Raw genomic sequence first — 19,631 nt, 5'->3', positions numbered from 1 at the left:
ATTCGAATCTATACGCATAAATATTTCTCTATATATTACTATTTGCTCTAACGTTTCTATTTATACGAAGGTGAAACTTCGATGTGTGTCGAATTCGATCTGAATTTATCGTTCGATCATTGCTTCTGCAAGCGAAAAATAATCCTGTCCCTGCCTATTTTAAGTGACTACCATTAACTTCGGTCTAACAGCCTGGCATGTTGAAACATCTTTACTTACTATCAGCTCATGTGAGTTTCCATCTCATGCGCTACCTAAGTCAGGCTAATTAATCGTAATAAAGGAGAGAACATAGATTGCATGAATAACTCGTTTACGACAAATTGTAATTTTTCGTTTTTCTTTTGCGAAGATACATTTCACAGTTTCTAATAGTTCTTCAGGGCTATTATGTGATTAATACAAAAAAAAAAAAAAAAAGAAAAAAGAAGAATGCTTTTAGCGATCTTGCGAGAATATAAAAAGAAAAAGAGAAAAGAAAGTGCAATTCCTAACGATTCGCTGGTAAGGTTTGCTATAACATAACAGCCCCGACCATTTGATTCCCTCCTGGAGCCTTGTATTTTACAGCATGCTCCTTTTTAGTCTACCGATACCCGATAAATGTTCGACGACAGATCAGTCTTGGAATAATTTTCATGTCGATAGTTGGCACGAGTTTATGGCGCTGTACTGTGCGATTGCATGTTAGTGCTTATATTACTGTTTGGCGTACAAATTCATTTCTGAGTTGTATACAAAGTGATATAGATATATTTTACTTCGATAGGCAAACGCAGCAAGAGCAGCTTTGCATATTATTCTATCATCGTTCGCGCAGAACGAAAAAAAAAAGAAAATTTTTTTTGAAGTAATAAGTAACAATGAAAATGAGTAAAAGGAAAGAAAAGGGAAATGTTAACGCGAAGCGTGAAAGCAATTTTGCGTTCAAGTTCCCTTATCTGATCAGTGCAGCTCTTGATAAACTCGCAAGCTACGCAATTATTCTTTTTCTTCTTCTTCTCTTTTTTTTTTTTTTTTTTTACTTTTATTCCATTTGTTTCTCTATTATGAATTACGCTAACACAAGGTTTTGCCGAAACATTCGATGAATCGTTAACAGCTTCTATATATATATATACATATACATATGAATGAACTCTAATCGATAGTCGGTCTATGGTTGCTTATGATTTAGTGGAATTTTATTAAATTTGTTGGTTTATAACAACCGTACGCTAGTTGATAAACGACATAGAAATAGTATAAAAAGCCATTTTCTTCTTGTCTTTTATGATCGAATGAGTGCTACTTATCAATTTATTATTGTGTATGTTTGACTTTTACTGTGCCAGTAAACGCATTTATGTCATCGATATTTTGTATCTATATTTATATACTGCTCAGGTAAATTATGGTAAATGGCAGAAGGTATAACACGAAGAAATTATCAAATTTATCAATACGATTGTTCACCGTGTTTTTCAGTCGTAACGAATATACAGTTTGGACTAGTATGCATTGGAAAGTTTTGAACAACAAACTGTATATCTAGCTCGTTAATAAAATGATATCGATGATTTTTATTAAGAAAAAACCAGTCTCTAACGATCGAAGCGAGACTGGTTTTAACGACGCTAGGAATCACTTGTCCTCAAAGCTCAAAATACATATGGAGAACAGACTCTTTCTTTTTTTTTTCTTCTCGCTTCTTTGAAATATCTCTGCCGGAAAATTCTATATTCTTTTAACTATTCGCACGACAAAAATAGATAGCACGACTTAAGTCTCACGAAGTAGAACGGGCTACTTCGTATCGAACTGGTCGGACGACAGTCGATGAGACTGTTGTTGCGTGCCGCGTGTGATAACTCGATACGAGTGTACTTGGAAATTGCGAGGGTGCTTGGGTATTTGGGAATCTTGAACGAACCCCCTTTTTTTCATTCTTCCAACGTAAGATGCGTAATGCGTTTGTATGTCTTTTTTCTTTTTTTTTTTTTTTTTTTTTAATAAATAGCTTCCTTGTACGTACGGTGCGAAACTAGGATTTCTCTCTCAAAATCGAACATAAAAACGATTCGAGGCTCGTTGGCCATGTAACATTATTATATTGCAGGGAAGAGGAGCTCGCCACTAACTCTAGCAAGGAGACCGTCCTATCTGACGCCACCACTGCCAACCATACCCATGCTACTGACAAACCATAAAAATATTAAAAAAAAAACCTGATAATTGAGAACGATTTTAATCGAATAATCGAAGGTCACTATAGATTCTCGTAACCGGTCAATCTAATGGAATAATTGTTATCGGCAACGATTTAGCATACTCGTAGCACACAAACTGCTATAAGATATCATTGTATCACTGACTTACACACACATTTAAGACTAAAAAGAAAACTTTTTGAAACACTCGTTACTAGCATATATTATATTAATGAACGAATATTTCGGCATCACCGATAAAATCGTATACATATACATATACATATATATATATATATATATATACATATATTCTATGTTGTAAAATAAATCTGTTTGTTTATTTAATTACCGGTTTCAGTTCTCTTCCACTCGTACATACGACCTCGACGTGGAATTTTTTTTATCGTTGGTCAAACTTTTTGACCTAATTTTCGTTTACCTTGCAGGGGAAGTCAATTAAGAATATTCTTCACGCTGAAGAGATCGAAATGTCTCATGCAGCGTGCGTTTTTTTGTCTTTCGTTTTTCGATGATTAGCAAACGATCCCGCGGACACCCGTTCCATTCGATTCGAGAGTAAATAATAGTATCGAAGTTGGGTAATTATGCAGACGATAAGTACATGTGTTTGAAGTCTACTACACAGGCCAGTGAACCACTGTAATCCTACAAGGCTAGAAACTGTGAAATGAATTATCATTTCTTGAGACGAGAAAGAAAACACGAACGTACGCGCACATCGGAATTAGATAAACGAACGAGAATAGGCAAAATTAAAGTTCGACTAATGGTAGCTTTGCAAGTGTATTATCGTATAGCGTGCCACAGAACAAAAATGAAATACATAATGAATTATCGTAATAGTAAATAATAAGCGGAATTACGTCATAAACCTTGAAATTTTCAAATTCAAATCCAGGTCAATTAGGATAAACTAAAAAAAAAAAAAAAAACGGATATGTAACTTACGTTGACGAGTTGTTGATAAGACGCGATGTACTGTTTTCTCGTAATTCTACGACGTCGGTGCATGTTGAATCGATGCCCTTGACGAAGATCTGGAATGTAATAAGAGAAGGAAAGATTCAATAGACATGTATGAAGAAGCGGAAACTTGGACAAGTCGCGTGATGTTTTGCAGGAGCATGCTAAACTGTGTGAATGCATTAGAGGGACACATACCGCCAGCAGAGAGTGCAGCCCTGATGGTGGCCGAGGAGAAGCCACACCCTGATTCATGTAAGGCTTAAAAACCTGACCAAGATCGTCCACAATCATCTGTCACCAATATAGTCATTTCCGTCTTTATACGACAAACAATTCTTTCAATTTTCTTTTCGATAATCGACAGATACGAATCGCGATAGAAATATGATATTACGTGTTTCATTATAAAATTTATTATAAGATAAAACTATGTCCAATCCAAGTTATTTTATGTTCTTTCGAAGAATTGTTTGTTACTTGTCGCTTATTCCATCTACCTGTCATTGTGCATGTCATAATGCCATCTATGTATGTTGGTAAATTTTGTTTATTTGTAGTTTCATTGTGATACATTCGTTTTAAATTTATTTGCGACTATTATTTTTCTGCTTTCAGTATGATTCAAAAGTGCAGAGGAATCAAAGTGCTGATTATATGAAATCAAAATTACATTGCTGCTTCGCTACTACAAGACATACAAGTGGTCCTAGCAGAGAACAATATCACACTACCTATATTTTCGTGTTGACAATAGCAATTTAGAGGAGTACAATCGAGTATAATTCCGTTATAAATGAGACAACAAGCTATTTTAATCACAATCAACCACCGATCACAGATGTATTATACATATTTAAGACGTTAGACGTCGAAAATTTAACGACATCGGTATCTTTTGTAAATGCTCATTCCTCAACTGTTCGTTTCTAATTATTCACCTTTTATTATTCTATGGTAAGGAATTTTCACTAGAAATTTACGATCTCATAAATCAGAGCAACTGTGTCTCGTAAATTATTTGAAATGCAATTTATTATTACACGATGTTCTTTTCTTCTTGGGGAAAAAGATCGTTACTATCTCGAAATTTTAATTGTCTCAAGTTCATTTTCACTTTACGTAACTAAATACTTGCATTTCATCGGTCATAGTTCTATTTTAGCTTTTCATTACTCACACTGCTTCAGCCAAACACTCACACCATTACACTCGATTAAAAGTTGAATATAGTTGAATATACTTTCATTTGCATATAGAGCTTATATTCCTGACCTCACCACATATGTGAATATAAATGATAGGTGTTGTAAATATTAAGGAATATTGTGAATAGAAGTAGACACGTACTTACTTTATCGTAATCCTTTTTTTTTTATCATAGTTCGATAAAACTCTCAGCATTATGAGCTCTATGATTTATATACATATATATATATATGTATGTATATATGTCTCTCTTCTGTCATCTGTGTGCAGTATGATAATCTGTTGTCCTATTATTATATCTGATTCTAGTCAATTCTAAGTATTCCTATGATTCTTATAAATAACATTAGTAGATATATTGGCTTCATTTCCATTCTAAGAGTATACATGCGCTATTGACACTGGCCTTTGTAGTAGTTTAAATGGAGGTAGGCCATTAAGGATTCTTACATTAACACATATGGTCTCCACAGATCGATTTATCGATTTGTAAATGTAAAGGCATAAAAAGAATGAGGAGTCATATGAATGTTAAACTTACAAGATTTTAAAACAAATTATATATATCACATTATCATTATTTTTTATATGAAACTGTAAGACCGACTTTTTCAATACTACCGCAGTTGGAGCATGTGTGGCGTAATGGGCATGTCCGCATGAATGTAATTTACTTCATTTAGATTAAAAACAAAAAAAAAAGAAAAAAGAAAACTCTGAATGGTAAATATTAATCTTCCGTATTTTTATTTCGAAATTTTCTCATCCTTGAGCTTATTTACATGATAAGATGCTAAAAGATAATTACATCGTAGAAGTCGCAGTTTGCCTATTGATCATGTAGACAAAAATTTAAAACAAGTAACTTAATACAATTATTAAGTCTTCCAAACGTCATCGCTCTGGTGGATACAGATAACGTTTGAATGGAATATTCGTAACATACAAATTAATATTCATGAGCATATCGCATAAATATTTGTAACTATAATATTGTGTTTTTCAGGTATTTTTTAACGTACTTGAGGATTAAGAAATAATTGAGTGAAAAATATTAATCATTGAAAATAAAATTATTTTTTAATATTTTTCTAGCGAAGAATTATCTTTATGTCATAAATTTCAGGATGCTGACGACAAAAAATTTTTTTAAATCTATAAAAATGATAATACATAATTCAAGTATAAAAAAGTTTTACTTTTCTGAAAAATCTGAGTATATTCTTAAATAAAATACAGAAACATGTTTGCCATGTTTTAAATACGCAAGACGTTATTTCTTATAGACAAACTAATTTTCTACTAATCATTATAGAAAAATATTCAAACATATAATATTTACATAAATATATGAAGATCACTTTAATCTAAGTATATATTATACAAATACTAAAAAGGACAGCAAGTATTTGCAATCATAAAAAAAGAACATAGTAATAAAATTTGAATCTCGGTAACAGGATTGCTTCGTCTTAATATAAATCAGAAGCATTTAACAAACGATTTAATGCCTGAATATGCAAACGGCCCGAAGGTACATTGCTAAGAAACAGCTCGATATCCTTTAACAGTTTCTTTCTACAAAGAATCGTAGAGGCTTGCTATTTGTCGTCTATCTAAATTGAAACGGTTTGGTAGATGAATGCCAAGAGTAGAGTAACAAGTATTGCAAACGCGCATGGAAAAAATGTGCATCTGATTAATGTTGGTGAACAGTTGTGTTTGCAGCTGGATCAGAGCGATCTTCCGGCGCACCCGCTCAACCGGAGAGACCACCGCCCCCGCTTCCCCCGCCACGCTTTCCGAACAGCGGTGTCTGACAATGGGAAACAGCTCCTCTTAATATTGGTAATCTAGTGATCATGAACGCGTCAATCCCACTGCCGCTACTGCTCACCACCAACAGTCTCACATTGGAGAATCAACTATACGAAATCATCACGGAGAGGAGCAAGGCCTGCGCGGCTTTCTTGCGGAACAGTTTACGTCGAGCAGTGAACGCGACCACTGTCAGTTGGAGTGTCGCGGAGAATTTCGAGAGTAACGTATCGTGCAATCATGCCTGATTCAATGGACGAAGAGGTTGAAAATGTGGATCACCTGTTGATTGTATTCGAATATTGAATAAAATGAAGTCGATCGCAAACGTTTAAGCGATAAGCTCAAACGGCCGATTTAGTTCGGTCTCGAGTATGCTCGCACGTGAGGTAACCTCTAAGAATGAATATATCTAGATACAAGATCGAAACGTTCTTGATTTCGCGGAATTTGCCAATTGCAATTTACCGAACAACATAGAACAATAGTAAGTGCAAATAGGTGGTCGAGACATCGAAAAGACTCGACGATGATTTGGGGATTTTTCGATACGATTTTGGTAGGCGAATCAACCGCAGCGTTCGATATGAGACGTAAGAATCTTTCCCACGTGAAACGTAGGGAAAAAATAGACGAAGGACGAGGTAATGAAGATCCTCGAAAAAGAACCTAACAAAATGTTGCGAAAGTGATTGTGCCTAGACATACGTTTGAAAGATAGAAAATGAAAAGAAAAGAAAATAGAAAACGCGTAAGTTGAATCGTGATCACTAAAAAGCATTTGAACTTCGTGCGACATCGAAGAATATAGAACATATAATTGCTAGATGCGACGAATCGTTTAACGAAACCCCAGAGGAAAAGAAGGTGTATATCTATATATATACTTCACTTTTATATCGTTAATTTCATAGGTTTTATTGGAATTATATGTCATTTTGTATCACTGTCGTCTTTATAAGTCATTGCACTGTAATATGGTTATGCGTTACGTGTTTGTTGATAAATTAAATTCGATAAATTTTACGGCTGAAGTTAGGAACAAATTTCGGATCTGGAATCGACCAAATTATTATTCAGTCAGCATTAAACCAAAACACGGACTCGGTCTATCACTTTAACAGTCGCAGTGTTTAAAGACATTAACTAAGATAATGTTGTATGTCGTTATACGGTGCCTCATAAAAACAACATTTATAAGTCGATCAATCATTTTATCTTATAAAAGTACGAGGACATAGTGGTACAAACGAACGGGTGTTGGTTATTGCGATAGTAAGTTTTGAATTATGCGCATGCGCAGTTTTATTTCGATAGTCAGTTTTAAAACTAAACGGATAACACCGACACAAACCTTTTTACGAGTTAAGATTAGTATTAATATGAAGCGAAAAATGAATTACGAATTAAGCTTTGACTAACAAATGTCAAATTATTATGGAATGTCAAACCCTTTCGTTTGGACCAGAAAATATTCTATAAAACCTCGTACATTTAGAGGCATGCCTTTTCTTACTACCTTTTGTCGTTAATATTTTACACCAAAATGCACTTCATTTGATGTCATGCAAATTCTTTGGGAAAAACTTCCCCTATATGTATATAGATGTATATACTGTATACTTCTATGGTACTTACCATGTCGTTGCATAAGAAGATGTATGATAATCCTATACTATTCGATATAGTATATTTAATTCCCTATTCAAAATAGCGTTACACGAAAATTAATTACATCGTTCGAGCGATATATCTATTCGATGCCGATACACGCAAACGTTTCAACCGATCGCTTTAATCGAACTGAGATGAACATTGACCGGATGCACTGTATACTGTTTCAAGCGCCATCTTTTTGTTGGAGAACAAACAACACTTAAAATTTCATTTACTCAAAGATTATATTGGACATTAGATATATCTTATACAATAACATAAAATGATATGATTTTTACAGAGAAATTAAAGCATTATTTTAAACTGTTACAGCTTTTTATTTATTTTCATGATTATACGTAACATCGATTGGAAAGTGTAAACAGATCGAATTACTTTTAGTTTTTACACACAAATTAGGTTCAGAGATAGAGTAATAAGCACCAAAGAATACACTGACACCATCGGTAAATTCTCTTTCGCGCTAGCTTATAAATAAATTAAACAATCTCTCAAATCGGTTTGCTATTTAAATATCGCGTTATAATCGCGATACAGTACCTAGAATAGAATGAAAAATGAATAAATAAATGAATAACATCGTGTGCAGTAAATCGTATGCTATAATTTAATGAAAAAAAAAACAAAATAAAGGGAAAACTTTTAATTATAAGCTGTCCAAATCATACAGAATCAGTGAGAAAGGCAATAAAGCTATTGAACTGAAAATATGCTAAAGTAGATTTCCTTGCATTAGAGTATTATCAGAATTCCATTATTGATTATGGATACTTAGGCTAGAGATATACAAACATATATACATAGCTACTAGTTTATAGTAGCACATTGTAACGGGCTAATGATAACGATCGCAAACTTCGTTAATATCATACATGTATGTTGAACAAAAATGAACTGTACGTTTCCCACTCGTGTTATGGATGTACGATAATCGTGGACCGAGTGCTGGTAGCATATCCATTTTTTAAAATCATTACAAGCTTAAAGACGATAATTATACATAACTGTAGTTGCAATTACTTCAACTCAAACTAACTATGCATCTGAATGATGAGATCGATGAGTCGAATTCAGAAAAAACTCTGTATTGTGTTAGAAAAATTATTTTAAGACAAACAAAGGATTTACTTTTCACGTCTTAAAATTTGTTAAACTATATGTAAATTAGTAAGAGAAATTATCTGAGATTATTAGATGTGGATTAACTACGTTTATAAAATTTTTATCTTTCATGATTTTTTTTGTTATCCTGTTGAGAAAAGGCATGCTGTGATATATATTCATTGAACATTTCGAAGCAAACACAAAATTATCTACATCTAAAAAGAAACAAAAGATAATCTATAAACGATTTTTCTACTTTCGCCACAATGAAAATTATAATTAATGTCATTAGATAAATATAACAATGAGATGCAGTTATGCCATATATATACATATGAATTTTGCAAAACACGAGACATTTCTCTTGTTTTCGAAGGTCTAAAGTCTAAAGTAATTTGTAGGTGTTCAAAGTGCTTTCAAAAAAAGAACAAAAAAATACACTTCCTCGTATCAGAAAATTAATTTCACTATAATTCATCCACACGTAACGATATAATAAATAACTGGTTTCTAAAACTGTAATATTATGAATATGCATATAAATATATATATATATATATACATATATATATACATATATACGAACGGCAACCTTTATGCGAGGACCTATCCGTACTCGACATGACTTTGATAACAAAATCAGTTATGATTGCATATATAGTTTTGAGTCAATGATATGATACTAAATTCACCGTGTATTGCAACGTTTATAGAGCCTTAAAGAAAGATAAAAAAAATTGGAACAGTCCAACAAAGTGATCAGAATAACGATTTGTAAAATAAGTTCACTGCCACTTTAACGACTTGTGCTCCACGGAGAGCGCCAATATTCCAAATGTGAATGTGTACAGTTATGTGAAAAGTACTTATAACTTAATTATATTTACATAATATTAATTAGAGTTATGTAAAACTAAATAGCATGTAATAATATTAAGAATGATATACATATGTAGGGTACAGATAAAAGAAAAAACCATCGATTGCAAAACTATTATATTCCTGACAAGAAAAAGATTATGCCTGCTCATTTGTATATTATACGTAAATCTTAACACAGAAAAGTTTCTCTGGTAGAAATTCTACTTATTGACGTGATTCTTCTTTCTGAATATTTATTTCATAAAAAAGGTTATATCTTTTTAGTTTGTTTCATTTTAATTAGAATATATATTCGGTCACAGATATTTGGGAAAGAAGTTAATATTTTGTTTAAAAAAGATAAATTTCTCTTCAATGGCCTGTAAACAATTTCTTATCTTCAAATTTGTTAAAATACTACAAGTTAATTTTATATTTATGAAGCATTATATAGATATCTCTTTTTTGAGGAGAAACCATTTCATATTTTCTGGAAAAACATTTTAATTATTTTCAATTCATGCAATGTTATTTTGAGTTTGTATTACTAAAAAAGATACAAACATATAATATTGCAAACATGGTTTTATTTGCAATTGTATATATACGTAGCAATTGTCTATAATATTTTAATTACATACTTATGATTAATGTATTTAAGCTGAACAGATAAATTTAAGTGGGAAGATCATATACAACATCTTTTAAAATCTACAAATAAAAATATTTACTAAGTAATATCAGTGTTTTTAATTATTTAGTTAGAGAGATGTATATGAAAAAAGCAAACATTTTTTTTCGATGTAATTAAATATATTTTATAAAAAAAACATTTGGAATTTGAAATTTGGAATTTTGTTCTGAATACTTATGGTTTACATTCTTGATGATAGGATTCCAACGTTCGAAAATCTCTCCATGTTGGAGGTAAAGCACTGTGTAAATGTAAACCACAACGTTTACATGGATCACTAAACAGATTATTTAAACTATGGAACCAAGTCTGTAAAAATAATAATACGAATTGAATAAGTTAAATTTTATATCTGTTATATTATTCAAATCCTATTATCCTTATTACTTCCTTACCATAAATGATCGGACAGCTAATTCAGGTAATGTAGGGGAATAAAAATGTAACATAGCAGCGTGAGCATTTTCCGTTACTTTTCTAAAAACCTTGTGTCTGGACTCTGTCCATAAATCCATAGTTTCTCCATAACCTTTAACTACTACCCATTCAATCATTAAACCTTTAAACGCTATGACTCCTTTTAAAACATGTCCTAGGGTAACATGTAATACTACATTTGATGCAAATGGTCGAGATACAGATACTGTCATATCATTAAAAAGTCTATCAAATGTGGCTATTAATGAATCAACTTGTCTATAAAGGAAATAAAATATATATCAATAATCTTATTAATATTAACTCATAAGTTATAATTTAAAGTATGCTACTTATAACTATGTCATTGAGACAATTTAACTTACTGTTGAGGAACATTATGATTACTCGTTTGGATTCGACCTCTTTTTGCTCTGCTAGTAGTATTATAAGACCTTTTCAGAGAATTTTGGCTAAGTATTGCTTGAGCAACATTGCTATATTCATGAACTTTATCCGTCCACTTGTAACTATTTACTAATGTACTATACAATGCTTGTCTTTCTTGCGTTGTTTCTTGACTAAGATATGTAGTACTTGCTAAATTAAATGGTCCTGGTGGTGGATTTAAACTGCTTACAGCTTGTTCAACATCTCTAAATACAAAAAAAGAATGTTTAGTACAATATGGTTTTATGATAAGTGTATTGTTAGAAATTTAATACCTTAGGTTGACATTGACTGTTGTTAAAAGTTCTTGCAATTCAAGCAAATATTTATTTTCTTTATTTTCTTCCCCATGATCAGCACGTAGTCCATTCCCTAAAGAGTCAAAGACCTGGCCAACACTTGAGCGTAATACCTTAATTGCTGTCAGTGCAGTCTGTAGCTGTTCCATTTTTATCGTTATTAATATCTGTTCATATACATCATATGCTAGTATTCCTAATAGAGCAGTCTTTCACATTTCTTCTTTCAATGTACATATAAAATTGAAAAAAATATGTAAAGAGCATAAAACCTTCTCCTATTATTAAACCACCTTCCAATAACAACAATAATAGATTCGTAAAATAATTAACCTCTCAAAACATTACGCCACGAACAAGATACCTCATAGATCTAACACTCAACTATTCGTCACGATCATGGACATGGAAGTAATAGAAGAATGTGAAATAACGGGAGGACCAAAGGACATAGGAAAAACGCTAAAGGAGACTAAACCACTGAGCTTGCTGAATGACTAAACTAAACTACTTTTCGTAATTTTTCACCACTTATTTGAAGTACGTACATATACAATATTTCATTTGGTACAGAAAAATATTTATGTATATTATATAACATTTATTAAACATTAGTTAAATACAAAATAATAATAATATAATCATAATAATCATATATGTAAGACAAAAGTCTCTATTACCTTTGTCGTGGCGCCACTTTTTCCTTTCATCCCCACTACTACTCGGTCCGTCATGAATCGTGTACGCTACTGCACTAAAAAAAAAGAAAAAGAGGCAGAGACGACTCGAGCTATCTTTATACGATGGTATTACACAACGAATTCTAACTTTTCGATTAAAGCGCCTTACTGTGGACAAATTGACTAAAACTGGCCGGTCATTAAGAGTCTTATTCCCACAACAGAAGTTTCCAGACCTGTATATATGACCGTGGCCATATTAATCTTTAAAAAATTTCAATTATCTTCAGATGCAACGTAAATATTTTAAGATTAAATGATAGGATCGGTATTAAGGTCCTTAAATTTATGATTTATTCGCGCTTTATAAGAATATTGAAAAATAAATATAGTGTTATGTTTTAAAAAATACTTATAACCTTGAAATTTTGCAAAAAAAACAATCATGAGAAAAATCTATTTTCACCATTATGTGTACCCTTGAAATGGTGTAACTTTGCCTTGAAAAGATTTTTTATATAGCGATAAATAAAGCAGATGTTAGGTGATCCTATTTATCTGGTCCACTTTGTATATGATATATATACATTTACACGTATTGTATACGCACACATGCGCTGATAGAGATGATATTAAGTGAAAATTTGACATCGGAATAATACGGGCTCAGCTGTCACTTTCTTGAATAATTTTAATGTATAGTTTTGTAATTTAAAACGTGACGTTAAGAGATGATGTCCGAAAGAGATTATGCGCCACTTAGTGCTGCTTGTGTACGTTCTCTTAATGATAAACTTTATGAAAAACGAAAAGCAGCTGCTTTAGAAATAGAAAAGTAAGGTTATATTTCTTGTTTACTTGTTTATAATATTATTTATTCTTGACATTTATTAATAATATTTTATTCCAGAATGGTAAAAGAATTTGCTGCACACAATAATACCGTTCAAATAAAACGATTATTAAAAGTATTAGGCCAAGATCTTGCTACATCACAAAATCCGCATACACGAAAAGGTGGTTTAATAGGTCTTGCAGCAATAGCAGTAGGATTGGGAAAAGATACTGGTCAATATATAGAAGATTTAATTCACCCTATCCTAGCTTGTTTCTGTGATTCTGATTTACGTGTAAGATATTATGCTTGTGAAAGCTTATACAATGTAGTGAAAGTAGCAAGAGGTGCTGTATTGCCACAATTTACAGATATTTTTGCAGCACTTAGTAAATTAGCTTGTGACTCAGAACAAAGTGTAAAAAATGCTACTGAGTTACTTGATAGACTAATGAAGGTAATTTAAAATTGTGGAATACACAGCATATATAATATAAAATTATTTATCTTAAACACTATTTCAGGATATTGTAACTGAGAGTGGTCTATTTGATCTAGTTGGATTTATGCCTTTATTACGAGAACGCATTTATACTAAAAATCCATTTGGTAGGCAGTTTGTAATAGCTTGGGTGTCTGTCTTAGATGCTGTCCCCAACATGGATTTTATCATATTTTTGCCTGAAATTCTTGATGGTTTATTTAGAATATTAGAGGATCCAATGCCAGAAATTAAGAAAGTTACAGACACAGTTCTGGGTGAATTTTTAAGAAGTATAAAGGCTAGTCCTGGAAGAGTAGATTTTCCAGGAATGATAAATATCTTAATTACACATGCCCAAAGTACAGATGAATTATTACAATTAACAGCAATTACATGGATTAAGGAATTTGTACAATTATCAGGTCCTCTTATGCTTCCTTATATGTCTGGTATTCTTATAGCAGTATTACCATGTTTAGCATATGATGGAGATACTAGAAAAAGTATTAAAGAAACTGCAACACAAGTGAATATGAACTTGATGAAATTAATAACTATGGAAAATAAAGAAGTTGTATATAATGCTAGTGAAACTGGTGCTCAAACTCAAAAAGGTAAAATTATATTTTCTTAAAATCTTCTAAAAAGTTCTAAAATACTTAAAGAATGATCATAATAAAAAAACTGATTTTTTCAGATTCTAGTCAAACTTATTCCCTAGCTGAAAGTTTAGATTTATCTAGTGTTGTTGAAGTGTTAACAAAACACTTAATGTATATATCAGTCCAAACAAAAGTTGCTGTTTTAAAATGGATTCATCATTTGTTCATAAACATTCCACATAAAATGTTTAATCATATAGAAAATTTGTTCCCAATTTTAATGAAGTCTTTAAGTGATAATTCAGATGAAGTGGTGCAACAAACATTAGTTGTAATGGCTGAAATAATTAGCTCAAAATCACCTGAAGCGGCAATTCCAGATTCAAATGCAGAAATGCAAAACAAATATTTTACAAAATTTATTGTAAATTTATTAAGAATATTTTCAACAGACAGACATTTATTAGAAGAAAGAGGAGCTTTTATTATTAGAGAATTATGTGTATTATTAAGTGCTGAAGATATTTATAAAACATTAGCAAAAATATTGTTGGAGGAACCAAATTTAAATTTTGCATGTACAATGATACAAACTTTAAACGTTATACTATTAACAAGTTCAGAATTATTTGATTTGCGCAATAAACTTAAAGATTTAGATTCTGTAGTGAGTATACTTTAAATATTATTTACATATTTAAATGTTTTATATATTTATATGTTTTAAACTATATGTGTTCTTATAGGAAAGTTGCGAATTGTTCAAATGTTTATATGTATCCTGGTGTCACAATCCTGTTGCAACTGTAGCACTGTGCCTTTTATCGCAACATTATGAACATGCATGTAATATTATTCGATCATTGTATCCTTTATTATCGTATTATATCAAACTTTAAAATTAATTTTTTCTAATCTAATATTTCTTAATTAAAAATAAATTAGCGAAAATATAGAAGTAACTGTCGAATTTCTTACTGAAATAGATAAATTGGTACAACTGATCGAGTCTCCAATATTTACTTGTAAGTATATTGAATTATTGTGGTATTTAAATTATATTTACAGAAAAATAATGCATTTTAGATTTGAGATTACAACTTCTAGAAAGGGAAGAAAATGATGCTTTAGTATATGCACTTTATGGTCTGCTTATGATTCTTCCTCAAAGTGAAGCATATGCAACTTTACAAAGACGTTTAGCAGCAATTCCACCAACAACAAAATCTATACCAAAAACAGTATCGAGGCCAAAATCATTTAAAGATACATTTAATTTCCCTGAATTATTGAAACATTTTCACACTACTCAAGAACAACATAAAGAACAAAAACGTAAACTGCGATTAACAAATTTAACAGAAAGAAATACAAATCATGCAGACATATAAATAACATTTTTATAATATTAAATTTTAAATAATTATAAATAATAATTTGTGTGATAGTAAACTTGTGTATATGTATATATACACAGATGGATACATACTTTTAAACTTTGTTATTGTATGAATTACTTGTCAAAAGAAATTTACACATTTTTATGATATTTTCTTTTTATTAAAAAATTATGATATATTATCAAAATAAATTGTTTTTTCATAATATTTAATATATACAGTTAACTTTACAATTACTATTTATTGGCTTTGTACATATAAGTACATCAAAACGATAAATAGAATAAATGTATTGGTATTTACAGTCTTTTCCTCATTAAAAAAATAATAAAATTTATGAAACATTTTGCTAGAGTGATGTATACTCTGAATCATCTGTATCATCTAGACTATCAAGCTTTGATATACGGTCAAGTTGATCTATAAGTAAATCATTTTTATATAGAATCATTGCAATTCTTTCCTGCATGACACACATGTTCTTCCATTTTTTTGTACTTTCTTGAGCGGGTAAATTAGTTTTTTCAGTAGTTCTTAATTTCTCCGGAAATCTGTCTATTAAATGTAAGAAATTCTCATAACGTTCCTTGCTTTCATGAGACAAGCGATAAGAATACGTTTCTAATATATGTTCATAATTATCTACATCTTTGTCTAAGATTTGAATTTGTAGGAAAACCGTTTGTGCCATTTTATACCAATCAGCAACACATTCAGATCGGCTTATCATAGATGGTACACAAAATGTTTCAAGAAGATTCTTTATTCTTTGTCCCGTTGATGTAACCTGAAAATAAGTGGAGAGAGATTAAAAATAAATATTGGTTTTCTTTTTATAATGCTCTGCTTTCTTGCCTACATGATATGAAGATATCTGTATTGAAAAAATACCTTTATTCGTTCCAGAACATGAAACTGTTCATCATTGTATGTAAGGCCACGAGTAGCTCTGTCTCTTAATAAATGTTGCCAACCATCTCGTAAACGGTCAACTAAAGTTGATGCCTTTTGGCTCGCTTTGTTGGCCCATGGACACCACAATCCACGAATAATATTGTCCCATTCACCACGCAGACTACCTTCCTTCATGTACCTATATTTGAAATAATAAAACCAATTTTATTCAAATGGTATAAATCATTCTTATTAGACAAACCAAGAGAGAATGCTAACAAATATTAATCACCTCTGATGAAGCTGCACTACCGCAGGTGCTAATTCAGTCAAAAGTTCTTTACTTTTCAAATCCAATTCTTTTTTCCAATTCTTCATTTCTAAAGTGTTTTGACTTCCAAGCTTTCTAAAAATTTGCCAAGCAAGATTTTCACTTCTTTCTATTGCTATAACTGTATCTTCTATAGCTTTTGTAAAATCTTTGGAATGTTGACATTTTTCTAATAATCTTGTGAGTTCTGTTGAGACAAGTCCACTGAAAGCTTCGATCGCATCCTGTGACAGTTTACTACACAATACTAGTTTGTCGATTCTTCTTTTGCAAACATAGCCTACAGAACAAGCTACTTTTGCTTGACTAGCATCATTTTCAACAGACACTAAATTTGCAAATACTGGGAATTTAGGTAATTCTGAATCCACAGGCAAATCAACATTATTGTTTTCTTTAGAAAATAACATTAATGGTTTGCTCTCAGATGTATTAGGATAACCTTTTCCAGGAGTACATTCTTCGACAATATTTGTTAAAAATGTATCTCCAAAAAGAATTATCTGAGCATGAGGCGCAATGTCAGTTTGATCTTGTATATGTACTTGAAGCGCTGTCAACTTTTCTTCAAGATGCAGGAAGACTTTTATAAGACTCCCTTTATGCATGTTAAATATGTGTATACGTTTTCTGCAAAGAGTATCAGTTACTTCTGAAAAGAATCGTTCAAAACTCCACATTTTTTGGGGATCAACTTCTAGTAAACCAGCTAATAACGGCGTTACAATTTTTTTTAAACCAATACTCAGCTGACAATTTTGTGGTAATTCTCTATTCCATTCGATAGGTCCACTTTCAGAAGTTTGTACACCAGATATAACACCAGATGCTTTTTTTGTAATAATATAAAACATTGTTTCTTTATTCCTACGACCACCAAACGGTCTAAATGGTAAATTTCCTGTAGCTACATGATACAATGTCACACCTATAGACCACAAATCTACAGTTGCCCCAAAGGTTTTGCCAACAGGTTTACGTAAGACTGCACGTTCATATATATCTGGATGTAAATATTCCTCCGTACCGTACAAAGATACAAATTGCTGATCTTCTTGCAATTCTCTGGCAGCACCAAAATCAGTAAGTTTATAAATCGTACTACCATCATCAGCAATGAATTTCATTATATTACCTATAAGAATAGTAATAATCTATGACTTTATTAAACAGATAGATATATCATATTTTTCAAACTTATATGTTTATATTTTTATATTATATAATTTCCTACCTGGTTTTAAATCTCTATGTACTAAATTATTATCGCGTAAATGTTTCATTCCAGCAGTTAAATGTTCCAAGACTAATAAAAATTCGTTCTCTGCTAGCCCATAAGTATTTTCTGGATCGTCTAAGATGTTGAAGAGACTGCCTCCGGTACAAAGCTCCATAACAATTACCGTTCCACGTCCATCTTGCTCTTCTTCAATTGCTAACAGTTGAACGATATTTTCATGATTTACTTTTTTAAGGACTTCGAATTCTCGCATCTGTACATCATGTGGCCGCATATGACTGAGCTGATTGAACGTTTTAACCGCGACGGGTTCCCCGTTGTTTTTATTCACACCTTGAAAAACTGCACCAGTTGCACCTTTCCCAAGAACGCTAGTTGTACACCATACAAAATTTGTCGATCCACGTAAAAAAGACATTTTTAAACTTTTCGGAGCTTATACAAAATTTGTGAGTTTGAAAATTTGACAAGCAGTTTAACCTATTTTATGATTGACAAATTTTAAAACTACAATTCTCCCGTACGTATTTATATATATTATACATCTGTAAACTTTCTACTTTTCAGGATTATTCTTAATCGTTTCATAACACGTTACATGAAAATTTATGCGAATGATTAATAATGCACTCTTGTCAGTGATCAGCAACTTTCGAATAAAGTACATATGTATCGGTACAATTGTACAACTTGTTATTCAGTGTGTGCAGGAGCGTAACAGTACTTCCAGATCCTCGGCCTTTCATGCAGTGACAGATAGTAAAAATAATAATTCTTATTAAAAGTATATAATGTTTAGCGAGATCTATATTATGTTATCAATCAAATTCATATAACAGTAAAAGTGCATAAAAATTAATAACACAACAAATTAAATGGTTTCGTGTATTATATCGCGTGACATAAATAATGTATATATACAAAGATGGAAAAAAGACTCATAAAACGTTACATGGGTAAAGGAGCTATTGCTGTCTATCGTCCGCTGTCATGCGACTCACGCGTTGCTATATTGTTTTATTTGCATGTGGTGGCACTTTCGGCCAATACGCGTGTTTAACTCTACAGTCTGTCAAAAACAACCAATCAGATCAGTATTCTTTCCAGAAAACCTCTTTTCATCTCTGCTACGTATGCGATTGTCATCAAAGTAAAGGCGTTTTTAAAGATTTCAAGGTTACTTCTATTTCTTTATTAAATTATATATTTTTTCTACATCAATCGATGCGTTCTTTATCCTCTATAAAAACATACTGTGGTGCTTGTATACAGAAGCGATTAACTTAAAAGATATTTTAACCACAAGTTAACAAAACTTTTCATACGAAAGACAAGGGAAACATAAATTGGTTCTGCGTTTCTTTGTCTTTTATACGATAGATTGTATGAAATTAAAGTTAAAGTATCTTTCAGACGAATCGTTTAGACCTTATACTTTTATCAGTTGCGATATACACTCT

At 31.5% G+C, this 19,631-nt stretch overlaps 4 protein-coding genes across 23 annotated transcripts in view; 2 read left to right on the top strand and 2 right to left on the bottom strand.

The window, feature by feature from the left end:
• The window catches only part of LOC117235084 (glucose transporter type 1), a 34,374-nt gene extending 23,791 nt beyond the window's left edge, over positions 1-10,583 (top strand). For 11 of the 19 annotated variants that reach the window (XM_033496777.1, XM_033496775.1, XM_033496776.1 and 8 more), the window contains 2 exons: positions 3,334-3,431; positions 6,102-10,583. In XM_033496777.1, the coding sequence (XP_033352668.1) occupies positions 3,334-3,431; positions 6,102-6,205 (202 nt within the window). In that variant the 3' untranslated portion in view covers positions 6,206-10,583. Of the gene's footprint in view, positions 1-2,098; positions 2,236-3,111; positions 3,132-3,333; positions 3,432-3,794; positions 5,088-6,101 lie in introns of those variants that run through there. The other 8 variants (XM_033496786.1, XM_033496784.1, XM_033496782.1 and 5 more) reach the window with 5 other exon arrangements.
• Positions 10,584-10,689: 106 nt separating this feature from the next.
• Positions 10,690-12,477, bottom strand: LOC117235099 (mediator of RNA polymerase II transcription subunit 27). Of its 2 annotated transcripts, XM_033496826.1 has the most exons (5): positions 12,386-12,477; positions 11,682-11,845; positions 11,343-11,612; positions 10,935-11,235; positions 10,690-10,848 (listed from the first exon to the last, which is right to left on the bottom strand). In XM_033496826.1, exons 1-5 carry the CDS (start codon positions 12,437-12,439, stop codon positions 10,714-10,716), a joined length of 924 nt encoding a protein of 307 aa, XP_033352717.1. In that variant the 5' UTR covers positions 12,440-12,477; the 3' UTR covers positions 10,690-10,713. The 2 variants fall into 2 exon arrangements, with proteins under 2 accessions (XP_033352717.1, XP_033352720.1); XM_033496829.1 differs by lacking the exon at positions 12,386-12,477 and having other exon boundaries at positions 11,682-12,183.
• A 353-nt stretch (positions 12,478-12,830) lies between these two features.
• Positions 12,831-16,004, top strand: LOC117235090 (protein VAC14 homolog). The gene is made up of 7 exons (XM_033496797.1): positions 12,831-13,220; positions 13,296-13,677; positions 13,745-14,318; positions 14,402-14,973; positions 15,053-15,171; positions 15,252-15,331; positions 15,393-16,004. Exons 1-7 carry the CDS (start codon positions 13,117-13,119, stop codon positions 15,695-15,697), a joined length of 2,136 nt encoding a protein of 711 aa, XP_033352688.1. The 5' UTR covers positions 12,831-13,116; the 3' UTR covers positions 15,698-16,004.
• Positions 15,928-19,141, bottom strand: LOC117235088 (inhibitor of nuclear factor kappa-B kinase subunit epsilon). Its single transcript, XM_033496795.1, has 4 exons — positions 18,166-19,141; positions 16,893-18,066; positions 16,598-16,799; positions 15,928-16,493 (listed from the first exon to the last, which is right to left on the bottom strand). The coding sequence occupies exons 1-4, from the start codon at positions 18,587-18,589 to the stop codon at positions 16,056-16,058; spliced, it is 2,238 nt and encodes a 745-aa protein (XP_033352686.1). The 5' UTR covers positions 18,590-19,141; the 3' UTR covers positions 15,928-16,055.
• Positions 19,142-19,631: the final 490 nt, after the last annotated feature.

Source organism: Bombus vosnesenskii, unplaced genomic scaffold (assembly GCF_011952255.1).
Source record: "Bombus vosnesenskii isolate JDL3184/JDL3185 unplaced genomic scaffold, Bvos_JDL3184-5_v1.1 scf7180000013314, whole genome shotgun sequence".
Lineage (NCBI taxonomy): Eukaryota > Metazoa > Arthropoda > Insecta > Hymenoptera > Apidae > Bombus > Bombus vosnesenskii.
This window is presented reverse-complemented; position numbering and strand designations above follow the sequence as displayed.

Bases quoted from the DNA above. Each gene is read 5' to 3' on its own strand.
- LOC117235099 (XM_033496826.1), bottom strand. From the start codon at position 12,439: ATGACGGACCGAGTAGTAGTGGGGATGAAAGGAAAAAGTGGCGCCACG. The intron at 11,846-12,385 runs GTAATAGAGACT...AAAATGGAACAG, and splicing joins AAAGTGGCGCCACGACAAAG to CTACAGACTGCACTGACAGC. The intron at 11,236-11,342 runs GTAAGTTAAATT...TTTCCTTTATAG, and splicing joins AATCATAATGTTCCTCAACA to ACAAGTTGATTCATTAATAG.
- LOC117235090 (XM_033496797.1), top strand. From the start codon at position 13,117: ATGATGTCCGAAAGAGATTATGCGCCACTTAGTGCTGCTTGTGTACGT. The intron at 13,678-13,744 runs GTAATTTAAAAT...ACACTATTTCAG, and splicing joins TACTTGATAGACTAATGAAG to GATATTGTAACTGAGAGTGG. The intron at 15,172-15,251 runs GTATCCTTTATT...AAAATAAATTAG, and splicing joins TGTAATATTATTCGATCATT to CGAAAATATAGAAGTAACTG.
- LOC117235088 (XM_033496795.1), bottom strand. From the start codon at position 18,589: ATGTCTTTTTTACGTGGATCGACAAATTTTGTATGGTGTACAACTAGC. The intron at 18,067-18,165 runs GTAGGAAATTAT...CTATTCTTATAG, and splicing joins ACATAGAGATTTAAAACCAG to GTAATATAATGAAATTCATT. The intron at 16,800-16,892 runs GTGATTAATATT...TTTCAAATATAG, and splicing joins GTAGTGCAGCTTCATCAGAG to GTACATGAAGGAAGGTAGTC.